Source organism: Narcine bancroftii, chromosome 4 (genome assembly GCF_036971445.1).
Source record: "Narcine bancroftii isolate sNarBan1 chromosome 4, sNarBan1.hap1, whole genome shotgun sequence".
NCBI classification, from domain to species: Eukaryota; Metazoa; Chordata; class Chondrichthyes; order Torpediniformes; family Narcinidae; genus Narcine; species Narcine bancroftii.
The window spans coordinates 308,138,504-308,159,247 of record NC_091472.1 but is presented as its reverse complement, the minus strand read 5'-3'; the positions used below and the strand labels follow the sequence as shown (position 1 = coordinate 308,159,247).

The window sequence follows — 20,744 nt, the reverse complement described above, 5'->3', positions numbered from 1 at the left end:
TTGGCAAGTTTTATAAAAAAAAGTTGCAGAAGTTAAGTTCCAGATGTTGAAGAGTATCTGTCAGTGAAGGGGAGTGAATGCAGTTACTATTTCTGGGAAGAAAGTGCTCAAAGTTGAATGGTCTAAGGGTGGATAAGTCTCCTGTACCAAATGGACTGCACCCTCGTGTTTTAAAAGAAGTAGCGGTAGAGATTGTGGAGGCATTGGTGATGAACTTTCAGGAATCAATAGATTCTGGTATGGAACCGAAGAACCAGAAAATCAAAAATGTCACCACCCTATTACAAAAAGGAGGGAGGCAGCAGAAGGGAAATTAGAGACTGGTCAGCCTGAGATCAGTGATGTTGGACTCAACTGTCAAGGATGAGTTTATGGATACTTAGAGATGCATGACAAGATGAGGTTTCCTTGAGGAAAAATCATGCTTGACATACCTATTGAAATTCTTTGAGGAAGTGGCAACCAAGCTGGACAAAGGCAATGCAGTGGATGTGTGTATTTGGATTTTCAGAAGGCCTTTGACAAGGGGCCACACGAGAGGCTACTTACTTAACAAGATAAGAGCCCATGGTAGAAGAGGAAATATGCTAGTGCGTGAAGAGCATTGGCTGATTCACAGGAAGCAAAGAGTTGGAATACAGGGATCATATCCTAGTTCCACAGGGGTCGGTGTTGGGGCCGTTTCTTTTCATGGTGTAGATGAATGATTTGGATTATGGAATGAATGGCTTTGTAGCTAAGTTTGCAGATGATTCAAAGGTACATGAAGGAGCAGGTGGTGCTGAGGAAATGGGTAGAAGAAGGACTTCGATTCGGAGAATGGGCAGAAATACAGCGTCAAAAAGTGCATGGTTGTGCACTTTGGCAGAAGAAATAAATTAATAGATTACTTTCTAAATGGGGAGAAAATTGAAAATTCCCAGGTGCAAAGGGACCTGGGAGTCCTCATGCAGGATGCCCTGAAGATAAACACAGTTTGAGTCCGTGGTGAAGAAGATAAATGCAATGCTGCCATTCATTTCAAGGAATAGAATACAAGAGCAAGGATGTGATGCTGAGGCTTTCTAAGGCACTGGTGGGATATTACTTGCAGTTTAATGAGCAATTTGGGATCCTAAATCAATATTCCCTCTAAAATTTAGACCTCACTCTGCACAAAAATCTTATGCTGTGCCATTTTTTTTCTCCTCCCCCCCCCCCCGCCCCCCCCATCCCCCCCGTCCCCGTCCCCGTGACAAAAGTATGTGCGCACTGAGGGCTTGAGCAAATGTAAACTTGAAATAGTTTCAAGTAAATTTTGGTACAAGGTTAATAAAACTGTATTGGCATGTTTTAATATAATACAAGTGTTACAGTATTATGTCACCACAGTATTTTCGGTCACTAACTTTTTGTGTGCACCTTGATTTCCTTTGTGCGCTGGTTGCAAAGCGTGTGCGCACACGTGCATAGCTTAGAGGCTCCTGATTTAAGGAAGGGTGTGCTGACAATGGAGAGGGTTCAGAGGAGGTTCACAAGGATGATTCCAGAAATGAAATGCTCTTGGCTTGTTGAGATTAGTCGGTTCTTGATTAGCCAGGGCATCAAAGATTATGGATAGAAGGCTGGGCATTGAGGCTGAGGGGGAAAATGGATCAGCTCATGATTAAATGGTAGTCTCGGCTGAACAGCCTATTTCTGCCCCTATGACATGGTCTTTTTGCGTTAAATGCCAAGCTGAAGTCAATGAACAGCAGCCTGGCCTGATATGCTTTGATTCCATGTGCCTCATGTTCCCAGTGTCCATGGATGCCTTTCGAATTCCATGGGAGAGTTCAGCCCTGGCTAATCTTAGTGCTGACTTGCTCCGTGCATTGATGGCTGCCTCTTGAGTTCTGAGAAGTGCACAGACATCTGCATCCAACTACGGTTTCTTGTTAGCCCTGATTGTGCAGCATTGGATTGGTGTGATATTCTCGGTGCACTTGCTCATGTAGTCACTCATTGAGTTTGTGTACTTGTCGATGTTTACCAAGTCATTGTTAAGTGGCCACCTTCCTGAAACAGGAACACCTTCCTCTCATAGAGGCCTGTAGTCCTGCTGTGACTCCCCCCCACCCCCAGTCACGTCCTGATTTCCCTACAAACTGTTAGTTTATTTTTCTATTGATCTATATGCTGGGGTTAGCAGGACAGATATGTGGTCCGAATATTCAAGATGGTGGTGAGGGGCAGCCTTGTATGCACCAGGGATGTTAGTGTACCCTCAATTTAGGGAGTTATCCTCTGGCAGAAAAATTCACATGCTGTTGAACAGCTTTCAGGTTGGCATGGTTGAAGTCGCAAGCTCCAATCACGTAGCCATCATGTCGCAGGTCAGCTTCGCAGATGGCACCATAAAGCTCCTTCATCTCTTCATCCTCTTTCGCCAATTCCTGCAGATGTTGGTATAGAGTGCAATACATAAACACAGTGGAGAAACTCAGCAGGTCACACGGTATCCATTAGGAAGTAAAGGGTAACACGTTGCTTTGTGTCTGAGTTTCGCCAGAGCATGATCTCCAACAACTACCTTTTTCTGGAAGGTTGTGCAACAGAGCATTCTTTTAGTATCGCAGCGTGAGGTGAAGTGCAAGAGAATAAAAATGCAAGATAGAGAAGTAAACTGTTGGAGGAACTCTGCTTGAGTAGTATCCCTAAGGGAGAAGGAATTGTTGACTTTTTAGATTGGTACCCTGTAGCATCCTGCAGACCAAAGGATGCAGTTGATTGATCTATTGAATAGCCACTGCTTGTTCTCCACAAGGCTCATACTTTTCACGCAGGCCAGGCTGCCTTATATTTCAATATAAAGCAGATAGATCATTTACTCCAGTCCTTGCATTAACTCGGAGATTAATTCCACACTGAGCCATAACCATCTGATTGAGGTTTGTGGCAGGTTTGCTGATGGCACAGCCTAAGCAGGTGTCTTCAAATTACCATGGGTGTGTGCCGATGAGTGATCAAGTGGAAAGCCAAGAGTGTGTTAACATAGTTTTCTGCAAGGGAACTCTTAAGAAAGGTACAGAAGCATTTACTTAGTAAAGATTTGAGGAAGTTATACATGAAAGTATGAGATTAAAGGGGTGCCAGAGGCTGAGGGGCGACCTGATAGAAGATTACAGAATTATCTAAGACATAGTGTTGCATATAGTCTTTTATTTTGCACTCTTTCTTTGTTTGGTGATGCAATATTTGATGGAAAGATTGGAGTATACTTCAGGAAGCTCTATAAAGAGAGTTATTGATCATAACATATTTTGAAAAATATTTGCTGAGATTGTAAAATTATCACATTGATATTTTCTAAGAATGTTTTACGGTTTATTTTGAATAAATGTCTATTTTTACTTGATGATTCAAAGAGCTTGAGTCTGAAGATTTAGCTTCCAGATTAAAGCAATTAAAAGTATGATGTAAAAACATGGTTGTGATTTGTAAAATTTTGGTCAGGCATAGAAATGGCTCCTCTTCGGGAGGAAAGTGAAGCAGTCCTTCCCAGTGAAGCCCACGATCATTTGGAGAATCCTGTGAGGATTGGAGATGGAGAGATGTCAAGTAGCTCGGACAGTGAGGAGAGTGCGGCCAGCAGTGGTACAGCTGTCCAAAAGATGAAAAGCAGTGTGGTGCAGATACAGGTACGAGCATTTATCAGTTAACGTAAGTGCTTTAAGGCAATAAATTTACATCATGTTTTATTGTAGAAGTTCAGTTATGCTAGTTGAGTGTCATAAGGTTTCTATATCCTTACTATTGTTTGGCGTTCCCTGAACCACACAGCAATTATCCGAAAGGTCAGGCTAGTGAGTGACCTGACCATGCTGTGCTGTTGCAAGTTAAATCAAAAGGGCAGCCAGTTGAGAGTAAATGGGGAAGTAGTAATTCTTGATACTGCAACTGAACTCAGTACAGTGGGATGATAATGAACAGCAACTCCAATTTGTGTACCATGCAAACTTGAACATGTATGTGAACCACAGACTTGTTCTGAAACTCTAGTTAAAGAATGGCATTGCCATATTCAGTGGTTTCCACTAGCATGTCAGCCTGAATCATCATTAATAAATGGTCAATACCAAATTCATGATTGTCCTACGACGCTGATGTCTTTATTGCATTCTGGAAGGGAAGAGGACTAGTAGGACCACCAGCAGTGAGTCCATGAGTTGTACATCCCAAAGTCGAGCTATTCATTGTTGGTGATTTCAATGAGGGATTCATACAGAGCTGAACATCCTTGTTCCATGGAACAAGATCTCATTGATACCATTGTTCTATCATTTTTTTTTTCTCCTTTTTCACTTCCATCACTAAATCAGGGACAGGATCTACCAGCATTTGGACAAGCATTTTTTGGAAAAAGTCAGGAACAGAATCGATGAGAGCAGGGCAGTGGATGACTGTTTAGACTGTAACTAGGCCTTTAAAAATGTCCGCCAAGGTAGGCTGGTATGGAGGATTAGATCACATGGAATCCAAAGAGATTTGCTGATTAGTGTCGAAGGAGACAGAAGGTAGTAGAGGAGGTTTGCTGATCTAACTGGAATTCTGTGATCAGTGTTGTTCCTTAGGAGCCGGGGTTACATCTACAGTGGTTTGTAATTGAAATGAAAGATTTAAATGATAATATAATTAGTCTGGTTAGTAATTTTGCAGTTGACAAAAAACTAGTGGCATTGTAGACTGAGGAAGAATATAAAAATCAGACCAGAGCAGCATTTGCACAGAAAATGGCAGAACTCTGGAGTGTATTACAAAAGGGAGAGAGAGACATTGGAATACAGGTACACCCTGCTTTACGAACACTCGCTTTACGCAAATTCGCTTTTACGAAGAAATACGTTTGCCGTCCGAAAATAAATTTGAATGGGTTTTTCCTTTTACAAAAATAATCTTCAATCGTAGTGAATAGATCTTCGCTTTATGCCATTTTGGCTTATGAATGGTTTTATTGGAATGCTCTACTTTCGTAAAGCGGGGTGTATTGTTCCATGAAAGTGATGACAAAAATATTGATGACAGAAAATATTTGGCATGCTTGTCTATGGTGAGCAAGGTTTTGAGTACAAAAGTTGTGCAAGTTATTGATGACTCCTCAGTTGGAGAACTGCATGCAATTCTGGTTGCGCTGATATCGGAAAGATGTTATTAAGTTAAGTAAAAAGTGCAGAAGAAATTCATCAGGCTATTACTAGGGCCTGAGTTATGGAGATAGGCTAAGTCATTGTTTCCTGGTGTTTTGGGGGGGCTAAGGTGTGTAAAATCATGATGGGGTCGGATAAGGTGAATGATCGTTCTTTTTCCTTGGGCGGGTGATTCTAGGTGAAACACAAAAGTGCAGACGCTGTGATTGTAGTAAAAAAATCATTGAAATGCTGGGAGGAACTCAGCTGGTCTTTCAGCATCCATGGGAGACAAAGGTTTGTTGCTGACGTACGGGTCTCAGCCCTTCTTCGAAGGATCAGCAAAGAATAAGCAGAATGAGCAAAAAAAAAAAGGAAATCTTGGTGGCTGGGGGAGGTCCAGATCAACAAAAGGTGTTAATTGGATATGATAAGGGGAGAGGTGAGAATTGATTATGTCTATGTAAAAGGAGATGGGGAAAAAGGGATAGAGTTGGGGGAAGGCGACAGGTGAAGAAATGAGGGGGGTGGGATTTACAAAAGCCAGAGAGGTCTATATTAATGGCATCTGGTTGGAGGTTGCCCATTCGGAAGATGAGTTGTTCCACCAGTTTGCAGTTGGTCTCAGTCTGGCAGTGCATGAGACCATGGACAGACAAGGGAATGGGATGAAGAATTGAAATTGGTAGCCACTGGGAGATCTACGCTATTGCAGTGGACAGAGCTGAAGTGCTCAACTAAGTGATCTACCAGTCTGCGCTCAGTCTCCGATGTGGCGACCACAGCAGGAGCACGGAATGCAGTAGCCGACCCCTGCAGATTCACAAGTGAAATGTTGCTTCACTTGGAAGGACAGTTTGAGGCCCCAAATGGTGGTGAGGGAGCAAATGTGGGTGCAAGTGGAGCATCTTCTATGGTCAAAGGGTTAAGTAGAAAGGGGTTGATTGGTGGGGAGGGAGGAATGGACAAGGTAATCACGGAGGGAGCAGTCCCTGCAGAAGGCAGAGAGGAAAATATGTGATTAATGGTGGGATCATATAGTAGGTTATGGAAATGCCAGAGGAGAAGTGTTGGATGTGGAGGCTGGTGGTCCGATCGGTGAGGACAAGGGGAACCTGTTATGAGGAAGACTCTTCCTCTGATATATTGATGTGTATATTAGGGCTGCCTCATGCATCCATGATGAGCTTGTCAATTTCATCCACTTCTTGGCCAACTTCCACCCTGATCTCAAACTCACATGGTCCATCTCCGACAACACTCCCCTTCCTGGATCTCTGTCTCCATCTTGGGAGACAAGATTTCCACCGACATATTACAAGCCCTCTAACTCCCACGACTATCTTGACTACACTTCCTCACACCCTGTCCCCTGCAAGGATTCCATCATCTTCTCTCAATTTCTCTCTATGCTCCAACTGTTCCCAAGATGAGGCCTTCCAGCCCAGATCATCTGAAATGTCTGCCTTCTTCCACAAACGTGGCTTCCCCTCCACTACCATCAACTCAGCCCTCACCCGCGTCTCCTCCTTATCTTCCCCCCTCATCTTCACCTACCACCGCACCAGCCTTCACATCCAGCACATAATCTGCCGGAATTTCTGACGACTACAGGATACCACCATCAGATATATTTTCCCTTCTTCTCCCCTCTCTGCCTAATATGTAGGGACCGCTCACTCAGTGATTTCCCTCATGCACTGATCCTTCCCTATCCCTGCACCTTCCCCTATGGCCGTAGGGGGTGCAACACATGCCCACACCTCCTCCCTCACCTCGGACCAGGGCCCCAAACAGACCTTTCAAGTGAAGCAGCACTTCACTCGTATATTCACAGGACTGATTTACTGCATCCAATGCTCCCTTTGTGGCCTTCTCCACATCCGAGAGACCAGTCGCAAATTGGGAGCTTTCTTCGCCGAGCACCTCTGCTACAACAGAGACCTTTCAGTAGCCAACCATTTCAATTCTGAGTCGCATGTCTCTCCATGGCCTTGTATACTATTCCACCCTGACCACCTACAGATTGGAGGAACAACACCTTATTTTCCGTCAGGGCACTCTCCAGCCAGATGGCAGTAACATCGATTTCTCTGCTTTCTCCTAACCTGCTCGCCTTTTTTCCCCCTCCCCCCCTTTCCAGTTTTTCCAGTTTTCCCCCTCCATTCTCCATCCACCCACCCACCTCTGTCCTCCCCCGATCGCTGCTGTCCCTCCTTCCGTTCTCTACCTTTGCCTCCCATCCTTTGTTCGGATGCCTGCCAAAATCTTTCTATACCATGATGAAGGGCTCAAGCCCAAAGCGTCAATTATATATTTTTACCATTGCTACATAAAGGACACTGAGTTTCTCCAGCATTTTGTGTTTTTACTTCAACCACTTTGTCAACAGATTTTTGTGATTTACTTGGGAAGAAACTGAGTTCAGCTGATCAAGTTACTTTTGAGAGGTGCCTAAATTCACGTCAGGGAAAGATGGCTAATTTGTTTAGCTGCTTGTATGATTTTAATATATTTTTAATTTTCTCAGCTCAACTCAAACCAGGAGACAGTCAGCAGCCACAGTCCACATCAAAGGAGTTCTTCTCCTGAGCACAGGTAAAGGTGTACTTTATAAGTTATTTAGGATTACACCAGTTAACCAAAACCACTTCATAGTACCCGAGTTCAAATGGCTGATTTAGTTTCCACAAGCCGGTAATTAGAAAAGAAAACTCAATCATATTCACACTTGCGTATTTCTGCTGGTTTAAATGCCTTCCAATAGCATCGGAACTTAAACTATTGAACCAATAATGCTTTTAATTTAAACCATGATGATTACTACAGGTGCCTAACCTATCTGGAATTCCGAAAACCAGCACCTTCAAAAGCTGGCATTCTTTTGGCTAGATGACATCTGCTCATCAAAGATGGAGTTTGGCACCAAACATGATCCCGTGTATACCGTTGTGATCCGCTACTTTATAAATGCCTCTGAATCACCTATTCCTTGTCTGCCCAGTGTCGCGGCCCTTTCAGTCAGCCTGGCGGCGGCTCAGTGGCCGTCGTCACTACCATAACTCCCCCACACAGCTGAAACCACTGGAGCAGCGCCAGCACTGGGGAACCTAGAAAGGGGCTGTTTTCCTGGTGGTGGTACAGCGGGGGAGGAGGGAAGAGAGAAAGAAACGGCAGCACGACTCGGTCAGGTGAGGGGGAGAGATAGCAGCATGACTCTGGGAGGCGAGGGGGTGGGGGGAGAGACGGCATGTGGCTCAGGCAGGCGAGGGGGGAGAGATGGCAGCAGGATGTAGTTGGGCAGGGGTAGAGAGGTGGCAGTATGAAAGGTGGACAGGTGAGGGGGAGAGAGACAGTAGCATGACTCTGGAAGGGGGAGGAGATGGCTGTGCGACTCAGGCGGTCTTAATGGGTCAGAAATCAAAATGATTCTGCAATCTTTAAGATTTCGAACAATGGCACGTGTCTGGCCCCAACAATTCCGGATAAAAGGTTTGGCACCTGTACTTGCATATAAAGTGACACAGAAAGGAGGACATTAATTCTATCTGATCTACTCCTGCTCCCGGGGAGCAGACAAAATTTCCACTCTTATTTCCCCTTGCATCTGCAACTTTTTCTTTTCTCATCCATTAATTGTCCTTTGATTTTTTTAAAAACTAATCCTACACAAAGGAGTAATTTGCAGTAGTCAACAAATCTAACAGCGCATCTGAGATACGGGGGAGGAAATCAGAGCACTTGGAAAGCACCAAACCATTGTGTCGAAAATGCACATCCAAGGTCAGGATTGAACCATCGCTCCCTGGAGTTGTGAAGCAGCAGCATTATTGTTGCATTACTGTGCTGCCATTCACCATAACTTTTATAAGTCGTTCTTTAATTACCTATGCTTGCCTTAAATTGATAGATATTTTCCCTAGATTTCATGCATTTTTGTGATGCACATGTACAGCATGCAAATATGATTAACCAGTGTCAAATTTTTATTTGATATCTCTTGCATTAATCCTTATGGATTTTCATTTCTTCAGTATTTAAAAAGGGCTACAAGGACAAGTCGCCGAACCACAGGCAGGGGAGCCTAACGTAAGTGGTGGTAAACTTACTGGAGGGGTTTTTGTCTGTATTTGGAAAGGCTAGGGCTGATTAAGGATGGTTCCCATGCCTCAGTGCATGGGAAATTTTGTCTTTGGGAATTGCAATGAATTTTTTTTAAAATGATCGAGGGCTGAGCGCTTAACGTTGTCTTCATGGACCTTAGTTAACTTTTCAAGATCCTGTAATGTTGGCTGGCCTAGAAGGTTTGATTACCTGTAATTCAGGGTAAACCAATTGGATACACAATTAGCATGGTGGGAGGTGTTAAATGGGTGGTAGTGAAGGGTTGATTTTCAGATTATGCAGCAGGGATCAAAGCTGGGTCATGTTTATTAACAATTTGAAAGCGTTGTTGGCTTCGTTAGGTTTGTGGATGATTCCAATATTGGTCCATTTAAAAAAAAGTGTTATTTGAGAATGCAAAAGCATCTATATCAATTTGGAATGATGGCCAATTGAATTTAACCCGGACAGATACCACGTGTTGCATTTTGTTGATGAGGGTGTACTGTAGATGGTAAATGAGAGGGCTTCAGAAAGTGTTTTAGAACAGAGAAACCTTGGGTGCAAGTGCATAGTTCTCTAAGTGGAAATACAGGTAGAACTGGAAGGTGAAAAATGCATTTGGCATGCTTTCCCTTCTCAGTCAGGACCGATGCAAGCATTGGAACATTATGTTGCAGCTATACAAGACGTTGGTGAGACCACTCTTGAGGCATTGTGTGCTATTCACATTGCCTACCTACTATTGGAAGGAAATCATCGAGCTGGACAGGATGAAGAAAAGATTCAAAAATATGGGGCACAGCTTGAGTTACAAGGACTGGCTGGATAGACAAGAGCTTTTCACTTAGAGGCTGAGGAGCGATCAGATAGGGATATCCAAGATTGAAGAGGGAAATTTAAGGTGAAGAAGTACAATTATGCAACAGTAGGGGAGTCTAAAGCGAGAGAGCGTAGGTTGACGTTGAGAGAGGAAAGATTCAAATGGGATTTGAGAGGCAAGATTTTCCATGCAGCAGGTGGGGAGTGTATGGAACGAATTGCCAGAGGAAGTGGTAGAGGCATGCACAATTTCAACATTTTAAAAGATATTTCGACACGGAAGTGGATAGGAAAGATTAGGGATATGGGCTGAAATGGAACTAGCTCAATTAGACACCTTGATTGACATGGACGAGTTGGGGTGCAGAACCTGTCCCGAAATTGATGTAATTCAATAATTAATTCTATTACAAAACCGAGCTTCATTGACATTGTAGCATGGTTATATGTGATTAATGAAGTCAAACTCAGCTTTTTGCCTTATTTGATTATTTTGAAGGGTGTGCACCAGCTGAAAGATCCATACATGTGACTTTTTGCAGGAATTGGGGCTGGGATTTTTGAGGTACTGTGGAGTTTCACAATTTTTAGTCAATGAAAATGATGACCTGATGTGGGTAAAAGTAGATTCACTGTTTTCCCATATCCAAAATTCCGTTAACTGAAAAGTTCAATTAACCAAACTTCTGTTTGGTGCCAACATGACGTCACAAGTTGAAAAATATTTATCACCAAACTTGCCCATGTGGGACTCTGATGCTCTGTTGGGGCCAGTTTGGTAACAATAGAGCCCAGAACCAGCTGGGAAGACACCTGCTGAACGGCGAGATGTTGGCTCAGAGAAGCAAGGCTGGAATCTCAATCCATCAGTGAGCGACTGGAGGAAGTCAGCGGGTCAGGCAGTGCATGGGGAGAAATTAGAATGCTGATTATCTTTGTTTCAGGTAACTCCCTCCGCTCTCTTTTTCAATTTCTTCTTTACTCTCCACTGTACTTGGTTCTCCAAATGTTTCATTTGACAGCATCATCAAGGAGAGCGCCCTCGTGGGCAGGAGCGGGAAATTCAGGCTCCTGTGCAGGAGCGGGGACCTTGGTGGGCAGGTGCCAGGGATCGGTGGTGGGGAAGTGTCGTGGATTGGCGGTGGTTGTTTTTGAAGTTTTTTCGGTTTTGTGGCGGTAACTGAAAAAAATCCAGTAAAAATCATCTGGTCTCAATCTTTTCAGATATGGGGAAGTGTACTGTCCTTAATTCAGCAGATCAAAACTACTAATTTCAGTTTTTCTTTGCAGTAAAGGTGGGGAATAAAATGGGCTTGCTTCAGGAAAGCAATTGAAGGAAAGGGAAAGAATTCTAGCATATCTAATTAAAGCATAATCGATGTTATGTGCTTTCTGAGCAAATGTGAAAGAAAGTAATTTGATGTGTAGAAGCAGAAGGGGAGAAATATCTTCACAAATCTTGCAAAGAATGAGAGAAAAGAATTAAAAAAAAATCTATATGCAAAAATATCAAGGCCCTATTGGAAGCAGAAATGAGCTGGAAAGTAGTTTAGCTGGATTATTTTGAAAATAGTATTTCCAGTTGCTCTTTTAAGGAGAGAGGATTTCAAAGATTAAGGGGGATTCCAAAGAGTGGAGACTTCGAAGCTGATGGTCTTGTCAAAATTGGTGGTGAGCAGAAAGGCAGCAGTAAGAATTAGAATTGCAAGAGCAAAGGATGCAAGTTCAGGCAATAGGGCTTGTAGATTTTGAAGAAGTTTGTCGAGTAAGACTGGGAATGATTTGAAGACTGTGGGAGGCAGTTTGTAGCCAGGAGTAATGACTGAAGTTGGGAGCATTGTGCCAGGTAAGCACTGATAAATGTGAAGGTTGTAAGGAAATTTAAATAATGAAATAATTGTCAAGTGACAAGAGCACTCATAGAATTTTGCAACAGAGGAATTGATTTGGGCAGTTTTGCACAGTTGATAAGAGGTAGTATTTTTTCCTGTCAGTTCATACATGGTTTTAAAACTTATTTCTAGGTTGGAATGGCAAGGCTTTGGTCATATAGCATTAAATCACAAAGACTTGAAACCAATAAGTTGGAGAGTAAGTCAAAAATAGATGATGAAATGCATTTTCATATTCAAACTTGTTAAATTATGCTTGAAAGCATATTACCATATATCTTGGTGTATGTTGACAGGCAGATAGGTCAACAACCCCACCCCTCCCTTATCCTCATTTTAATGGTTTTGTGTCATATCCAGCGTATAAGTTGACCCGGGCTTCTCAGGAACAACCCAGCAGCAAGTAACAAAGCTGTAAGTTATAAAAAAAACCTAAGTCTACCAGGCCGCGATGGCTCACGGAGCTGGAGCAGCGACATAGTGCTCCCAGCAGGAGCAGGAACTTCGGCCTACCAGGCAGGAGCGGCAACAATAACCTCAGGGTCCCACGTAGGAGCAGTTATGGTGGCGCCCAGCGGTGGGAAGGTGTTGGGAAACGGCGACACCAGCAGTGGGGAGGTGGTTCCAGCATCGACTTGTATGCCGAATCGACATCAATCTGTTTTTATTTGGTGAATTGAAGGTCTCAAAAGTAGATGAGGCATTTTAGTCAACCCCCCACCCCCACCTGAGAATTTTTTTTAGGTTTTAGCGATTCAACTTGTATGGCAAAATATATGATAATAGCTTAATATAAATGATATAGCAATTTAAGTTGAAGAGGAAGACTTTGGAAAATTTAAAATTTCAAATGTATTATTTATGTCAAGAGATAAACTGATAGATAATGTGTGAGAGTCGCTGACTGGTTATCATCATGACTTGCAGACTCGTTCGTCTTAAAGCAAAGATAAAAATGTGTTGTATGCTGTGTGAGAAGTTATTCAAAGAAGGGGACAAATTCCAAAAATTAAGGTGTCAAAAGATTTTTCTAGCTTGGGTCAGTGCTGAACTGGATTGAAAAATGGGGGTGAAAGAACTGAATTATTAAAAATCTAAGCCTCTTAAGCCAGACCGTGCCTGTTTTGCAGGGATAACTGTAGATCAGTGCCTAACTGCGGGCAGATCATAATTGACAGAATTTTGCCAGATTTTCAATGATCTGTGGATAACAGTGGGTAGGAATTGAGAGAATGCATTGAAATGCCGATTGATTCTCAGAAAATTAGAGTTTGATTATTTGTATCTAATTTTTTTTTGTGCTTTCATTCAATTTTGTATTTGGAAAAAATTTTAAGCCATCATTTCTGTGTTCATTAACTACTATTGCTGCCATCTTCTTGATTGTTTCATTTGACAGGGTAAACAGTTCACAACTCCAGGGATCCACGGTTGTGATCCTGAGTGGAATTCTTTTTTATGCTTAATTTTCCTGTAAGTTAGAAATTTCTGGTGAAAATGGAATTGTCAACTCTGAAACTATTGTATGTGGTCAAAGTTGCAACTTGTCAAAAATCTTTCACAACGAACATTTGGACAAGGATGCTTTTCTGTTGATCATCAAAAAAAAAATGCTTATCTGCTTTTAATTTCTCAGGCACAGAGGACATGAAAAGTCACGATCAAGATCTCCAAGCGATACGAACAGGAATATCTGTGACAGAAGACCATCCAGCAATGGCAGATACAATGATAAAAATTTACAATCTCGGTATTTAATTCCAACTTTGCAATACTAGGTCAATAAATGAGATAATAACGGGCAATAGAATAATAATAGTTTGTTCCAATGGTTCACTAGCAGCTTACATAAAGTAAAACCCTGATAATCTAGAATCCTGGCAGATTTTATTTTTGGAGTGACTGCAGAGTTGTTCCAATGAATACAGATTTTTAAAAAATCACATTTAATATGTTAAATAGTTGTATAACAATTTTCCAGGACCATCAGTTTTGAAGCAAAGATAATGGATTATCAGAATTTTACTGTATTTTAGTTTAAGTCATTGTGTCTTGTTCTCTTTGAATATTGCTTACTGGATCTTGATTTGTAATTCAGTAGTTTGTTTATCGTCTCAGAAATTTGAAGATATGAATATTCTCTCTGGTTCATTTTCCCTCACTCACAGCATTAAGCTATAAAAGGGAAGACCCCTGTTCAAGAATCTATAGATTTCTTAGAAGAAGCAATACATAATGTGTCCAATTTAATTCAGTTGTTGACAAGTACTGGTTTATTCCAGAACAGTACTGACTCATTGCGCATATGTTCCTTATCCATCTGTGTATTTTCATGCACATGAGACATTTCTAAAATTTGGATTAGCTTTGAGTAGTTAAAAGAAACAAGAACTTTTATTTCTAGCTCCAAGCAAATAGCTTGTGTATTTGACATTTATACCCTCCTCTATCCTTTCCTACAATATATTTTATTGGACAATAATCAAGTGTGGCTATGTGAATTTATAATGCAAAACATTCATGAAGATTGGGATAGGAATTTAGGTTTCATGTGTGCAGTAAATAGCCAACACGAGATTTTTAATATATTGATATGTATATATGAATATATTTTAAGTATAGACTTCGAGAAAATTTTTCATTTTAGAGGTAGAGACACAGCAAGATACACAAATGCAGATCGTGAATCAGATCACAAGAAGAGAGCAAAATCGCCATCACCTATAACAAGAAATAAAGATGTCATTCAGAGCTCTTCTGAACCACCATTGAAAAAGAAAAAGACAGAATTGGATCCTATTCTCACACGGACAGGTGGAGCATACATTCCTCCCGCAAGGCTAAGAATGATGCAAGAACAAATTGCAGACAAAAGCAGGTAAAGTGAAAGTTGTTGAGATTTGTGTTCCTGATTTTCTGAGCTGTCCTGTCTTTTAATACAAGTATCTGATTTTGTACTCCTATTTCAATTCATAATTTCTTTCTTTGTGGACACCTTTTAGTATCAACATGGCTCTTTTTCTCTCCTGCGCTTTTTTGAAAGACTCAGGTTCTCAACAAACACTTATGCTATTAAGAACATTTAGTCTTTTATGAACCTTGTTGATTTTTAGCATCTCCATCAAGCCACCTTTCAATCATTACCAATCATTCCTATCTCCAATTATAAAGCATAGGATTCCATATGTTGGCTTGCTCTAATGCTTTGGAGTCTGGGCTTGTTTCTGTTCAGGTCTCTGTTCCTGACAATCCTTTAAATCGTACATATTCTATTGCCCTACTTCATTCTTACTTCCAAAATATATCATTTTGTTTACAGTAATTTTATCTGCCACATGTGCATTTAAAATTTGTCACTGAAGGCATCGCTCTCCACTGCATGTTTCAGTTTTAAGCTGATTGTGAAATTGTGGTTTGTCCTTCAAAGCTTGTCATCAGCACCTTTCAAGAAAAAAATAGTTTCAGTACAAATCCTTGCTGATTGCATTGGACAGATTCCTTCAGCTAAAAGAGAGTACCTCCTTTTGTTCTGATGCTAGTTTCCTTTGCTTCGTGACCTGTTGAGTTTCTGCGGCACTTTTGTGTATTGCACTTTGACCCCAGCTACTGCACTAAACTTTTTTGTTTAACTTCTGATGCATATCCCATGGTTATTAATGGACTTCAAAGCTAATAATCTCTCAATTACTACCCATGCCAGTGAGTTCTGATGAATGTATAATTGGTGAGGTGGTGGTTTGGAAGGGCTCAGGTTCTTGGGCATTGAGATCAGATCTGGAGAAGGTGGGATTAGTACAGGCAGGATGGGTTGTAAATAAAAGCAAGCATGGTTAGGTGTGACCTCATTGGCAGTGATGTTTGTGAAGCCATTATTGCTGTGGGAAGAAATGGATAGGTTTGGGTTTGCATGATGTGAAGGATAACTATGGAGAACAATGTGATAGATGTTCAAATAACCTGAAGAGCAAATATGTTGGCAAATTTCTGTCAAGTGCAAAAACAGTAGAGCAGTCGCAATGGAGATATAAATTATTCCAACACTAAACTAGGATACAGTTAGTATTAAAGATCTACAAGGCACAGAATTAATTCCTAAATTGCTTTCTGACTAACTTCATCATCAGTAATCAGCAAGCCCAACAAGACAGTGGACTATGTTGGATTTGGTTTAGAGAATGGAGATGAGCAAATGGAAGGAACAATTACCGTATGTATCACTGGATAAGATGGAATTTGAACTCTAAAAATGTCACCCAAAAACCAGGGGTGGTCTTATGCGCCAAGTATAAAATCCGAACCTTAATATCTTGTGGTTTAGAGTGTCCCCCATGGTGAGTGAGAACAGCATAAAACATTTGCTTAATTCCTATGGTCCTACCACTAAATATTTCTTGACTGAAACTTGCTTTTGGGAGGCTGGATTAGTAGTAATGTTATATTAAAACAAAAATGTATTATAAACCTGCCTAACAGCACAGCAAACCAAGCTAACAGTTAACCATTTCCAACAACTGACGAACAATAAACAATCACCCAGGTTCCCAGTTTACACTGTCACGTCGGGCCAATCACAGTAAATCTCACAGTGGCCAGTTACTGGTACTTACAAACTTTTTGGTGGGGGGGTGTGGAAAGGCTCAAGTTTTCACACCTTCATAAACAGCAGCATTTTCTGTGGGTGAACATGAATCTCCAGCTCCCATAAAACCCCATCATTAGCTCTAACTGATAAACGAAGGAAATATAAAACAAGTTTGAAGCTGAACGTGGTAGCACACGCCAAGGTCCACAATAATGCGGTGTAACCCAGAAGATGGTGCAAGTTTGGAGATTGAAGGAAGACTAGAAATGTCAGCATTCCTAACGTATTAGCATTATAATATAGTATACATAAGAATCAATAAATCAGTTTCAAGTAAATGGTAAAATTATACTCAACACAAGGTTTGTTCCTGTAAACCAAAAAGTGATGTCAGTAGCGTTGGGAACACCTGATGCACATTACAGTAGGTAATTGACAATATTTTGCCATTACTTGAAAATTAATTTGCCAAATTTTAAATAACCAAGATGGTGTTGCTTCGTAGTATGCTTAACAGCATCACATCACTGGTCAGTGGGATAGTTGTAAAGGACTGTTGGGCCAGTAAACTCTCAACAATGAGTGTCAGACTTTGGGTAGTCTTGTACAGTGAGAAAAGTTCAAAACTGTCAAAATGGAAATTCTGGGGGGGGGGGGGTTGTCCTATTCACCATGTCGCCTTATACACTGACATATATTGTATTGGAAAGCAATTTAATGCTAGATATCAAATTTGCAAATTGGAGGAAAACTGATTTTGCTAAACTGAGAAGTTACTTAGTTTTGATAGGTAATGATCTAAGGCTAAGAAGAGATTTAAAGGTTATTATTTTACTTTTGTGTGATTAGGAGTGTGATCGTAGTGGGAAAGAAACTGACCTTGAATTTGATGGTGTGATTTTACACTCATCAATCTTCTCCTCAGGAGGAGGGTGATACATTGATTAAATCACCAAATAGGAACTTTTCTGATAATTCTTCCTTGATTTTGATGTTCAATATCTTGTTTCTATATTTGTTTCTGTGAATTAATTTGAAAATCAGACATGCGTGACTTGGACTAGCAATGAGTTCGAGATTCATCCTTTTCATTGGTTTCATTAATAACTTCACCAGCTGTCCGTTTGATATCACATCATCCATTTTAAATGAGTTAACTTAAATTTCTTTGGCTGTCACTACAATGTCCTCAAATCTCTACCCTTCACCTCCATAGTTAGCTCCCTGATGTGCATGCTCTGCAACTACTGTCTTATTCCAGATCAGCAGCTGTTTTCTTCATTCCTAACTTTGTTTTCTGTAACTTGGTTGTTGTTTTAAAATGCAAATTATTTTGAATTTGCTTTGTTTCCCTTTTTCAATGCTTGGCTTGTTCCCTTCCATTTCTTAATGTAGTCAGGTAGCATTCTGTGCCAACCACTCCTGTTTTTCTCTTTTGTTATAGTTTGGCATATCAAAGAATGAGTTGGGAAGCTCTAAAGAAATCAATTAATGGTCTCATCAACAAAGTGAATGTCTCAAATATTGCTAATATTATTCATGAACTTCTTCAAGAAAATATTGTTCGTGGAAGGTGAGTATGTGTGCATGTCACTTGTTCATGATTAATTTTCTCTGATTTATAGCAAGTGTTTGTAGCTTTGAAGTTCAATGCAATTATTTTACAAAACAACTCTAAACATTACCTGGTATTTCTGTTAATGTCAAGTCACCTGTATTAACAGATGGCTCCCCATTTTCTAGGCATGTCCTTGACCAAAGGAAAGGGTCTGAAATCAATGATTTACCATGCTGATTTGAGTATGAACCCAGTGTGGTGCATTGCCTTGACGTCATAAATTATATATGAAGAAGATTGAACAAGCTCCACCCACAATATGCTTTGTCATTGAGTTAAGATAATTTAATGCGGCTATTTATTTAATGATATTATTTGTTAAAATAGAAACAGTTCTCTAAGAAGAAAAAATAACAATGGAAAAACACAGTTAAATCTACTATTGACTCTGTTTTAAGAAGAGGTTAGTTACTCCACTCCCTTGCACCAGTTTTTCTCTCCTAGAGGTAAATTGAGCCATTGAACCTACATGAGGTCTAACATGACAAGCTAAATGGGTAATTTCTCATAATTAAAGCTGGCGCACTGCCTTTCAGATCCTTGGGTTACTCTTGAACACACACTCGTCAGAGTTAAATTCCATTTGCCATTCCTTGGCCCACTTTCCCAACCGATCTGGGTTCTGTTATAAACCTAAGTATCCTCTATCACTATCTATTACAACGCCAGTTTTGGTGTCATCTGCAAATTGAATAATCATGTTAATTACACTTCCATCTAATTTATTAATATAACAGTGGACCCAGCACCGACCCCTGCGGCACACCACTGGTCACAGGTCTCTCATCAAGAAAACAACCTTCCATTATCACTCTGCCTCCTTCTGTCAAGCCAGTTTTGAATCTAATTAGCCAGCTGAATTTTGGATCCTGTATGCTCTAATTTTCCAGACCAACCTGGCGTGCGGAATTCAAGGCCTTGCTGAAATTCATATTTTTCTTTGGCTTGGCTTCGCGGACGAAGATTTATGGAGGGGGTAAAAAGTCCACGTCAGCTGCAGGCTCGTTTGTGGCTGACAAGTCCGATGCGGGACAGGCAGACACGATTGCAGCGGTTGCAAGGGAAAATTGGTTGGTTGGGGTTGGGTGTTGGGTTTTTCCTCCTTTGCCTTTTGTCAGTGAGATGGGCTCTGCGGTCTTCTTCAAAGGAGGCTGCTGCCCGCCAAACTGTGAGGCGCCAAGATGCACGGTTTGAGGCGTTATCAGCCCACTGGCGGTGGTCAATGTGGCAGGCACCAAGAGATTTCTTTAGGCAGTCCTTGTACCTTTTCTTTGGTGCACCTCTGTCACGGTGGCCAGTGGAGAGCTCGCCATATAATACGATCTTGGGAAGGCGATGGTCCTCCATTCTGGAGACGTGACCCATCCAGCGCAGCTGGATCTTCAGCAGCGTGGACTCGATGCTGTCGACCTCTGCCATCTCGAGTACCTCGACGTTAGGGGTGTGAGCGCTCCAATGGATGTTGAGGATGGAGCGGAGACAACGCTGGTGGAAGCGTTCTAGGAGCCGTAGGTGGTGCCGGTAGAGGACCCATGATTCGGAGCCGAACAGGAGTGTGGGTATGACAACGGCTCTGTATACGCTTATCTTTGTGAGGTTTTTCAGTTGGTTGTTTTTCCAGACTCTTTTGTGTAGTCTTCCAAAGGCGCTATTTGCCTTGGCGAGTCTGTTGTCTATCTCATTGTCGATCCTTGCATCTGATGAAATGGTGCAGCCGAGATAGGTAAACTGGTTGACCGTTTTGAGTTTTGTGTGCCCGATGGAGATGTGGGGGGGCTGGTAGTCATGGTGGGGAGCTGGCTGATGGAGGACCTCAGTTTTCTTCAGGCTGACTTCCAGGCCAAACATTTTGGCAGTTTCCGCAAAGCAGGACGTTCATATAGACTGAACAATATCCACTGCTCTGCCCTTGTTAGTTCTCTTGGTAATCTCTTGCAGAGGGAGGTGATGGGCAGAAAACTATCAAATTCACGAGGCAATCTCCCATGCACCATGCTGACTATCTTTATTCATTCCCTTTCTATCCAAGTGATCGTAGATTCTGTTTCTCAATCCCCATAAGTATCTTTCTCACTACTGAGTTCTCTGGGTTGTCGTTGCTACCCTTTTTAAATGATGGCACAACACAAGCCACCTTCCAGTTTTTTAGCACTTCATCTGAGGCCAGAGATGATATAAATATCTCTGCAAGAACCTCTCTGCAAGAACTTCCCACAAGATCTGAGGATGCCCTTTGGAATTGTCTACCTTAATGTACGCCAAGGCTGCAAACATCTTCCGGGAACTGTATCTGTGGTCCAGGGCATAGCCACACATTTGCTTCAATTTCTTAGCTTCCATGAGCACAGTAAAGACTGGTGAGAAATGTTCATTTAAAATCTCATCCATATGTTGCTCCACTAAGTGAAAGCCATGTTGTTCTTTAATGGAATTGATTCTCTCAATAGCCATCTTTTTATTCTGCCTGCCAGATCCGTGTCATGTCCTTTTGCCCCATTGATTTTTTTTTTGAGTGTGCTTCCTGCACCCCTTGTGCTCACCAAGGGATTTGCTTGATGCATGTCGTTTAAATTTGACTTGTA

General features: G+C 41.5%; 1 protein-coding gene across 1 annotated transcript in view; it reads left to right on the top strand.

The window, feature by feature from the left end:
- cwc22 (CWC22 spliceosome associated protein homolog) overlaps nt 1-20,744 on the top strand; it is a 118,769-nt gene that overhangs the window by 52,647 nt on the left and 45,378 nt on the right. Inside the window, exons 3-7 of the mRNA XM_069935864.1 lie at nt 3,475-3,659; nt 7,675-7,742; nt 13,599-13,712; nt 14,610-14,840; nt 17,989-18,117. Of these exons, the coding sequence (XP_069791965.1) occupies nt 3,475-3,659; nt 7,675-7,742; nt 13,599-13,712; nt 14,610-14,840; nt 17,989-18,117 (727 nt within the window). The remainder of the gene's footprint in view (nt 1-3,474; nt 3,660-7,674; nt 7,743-13,598; nt 13,713-14,609; nt 14,841-17,988; nt 18,118-20,744) is intronic.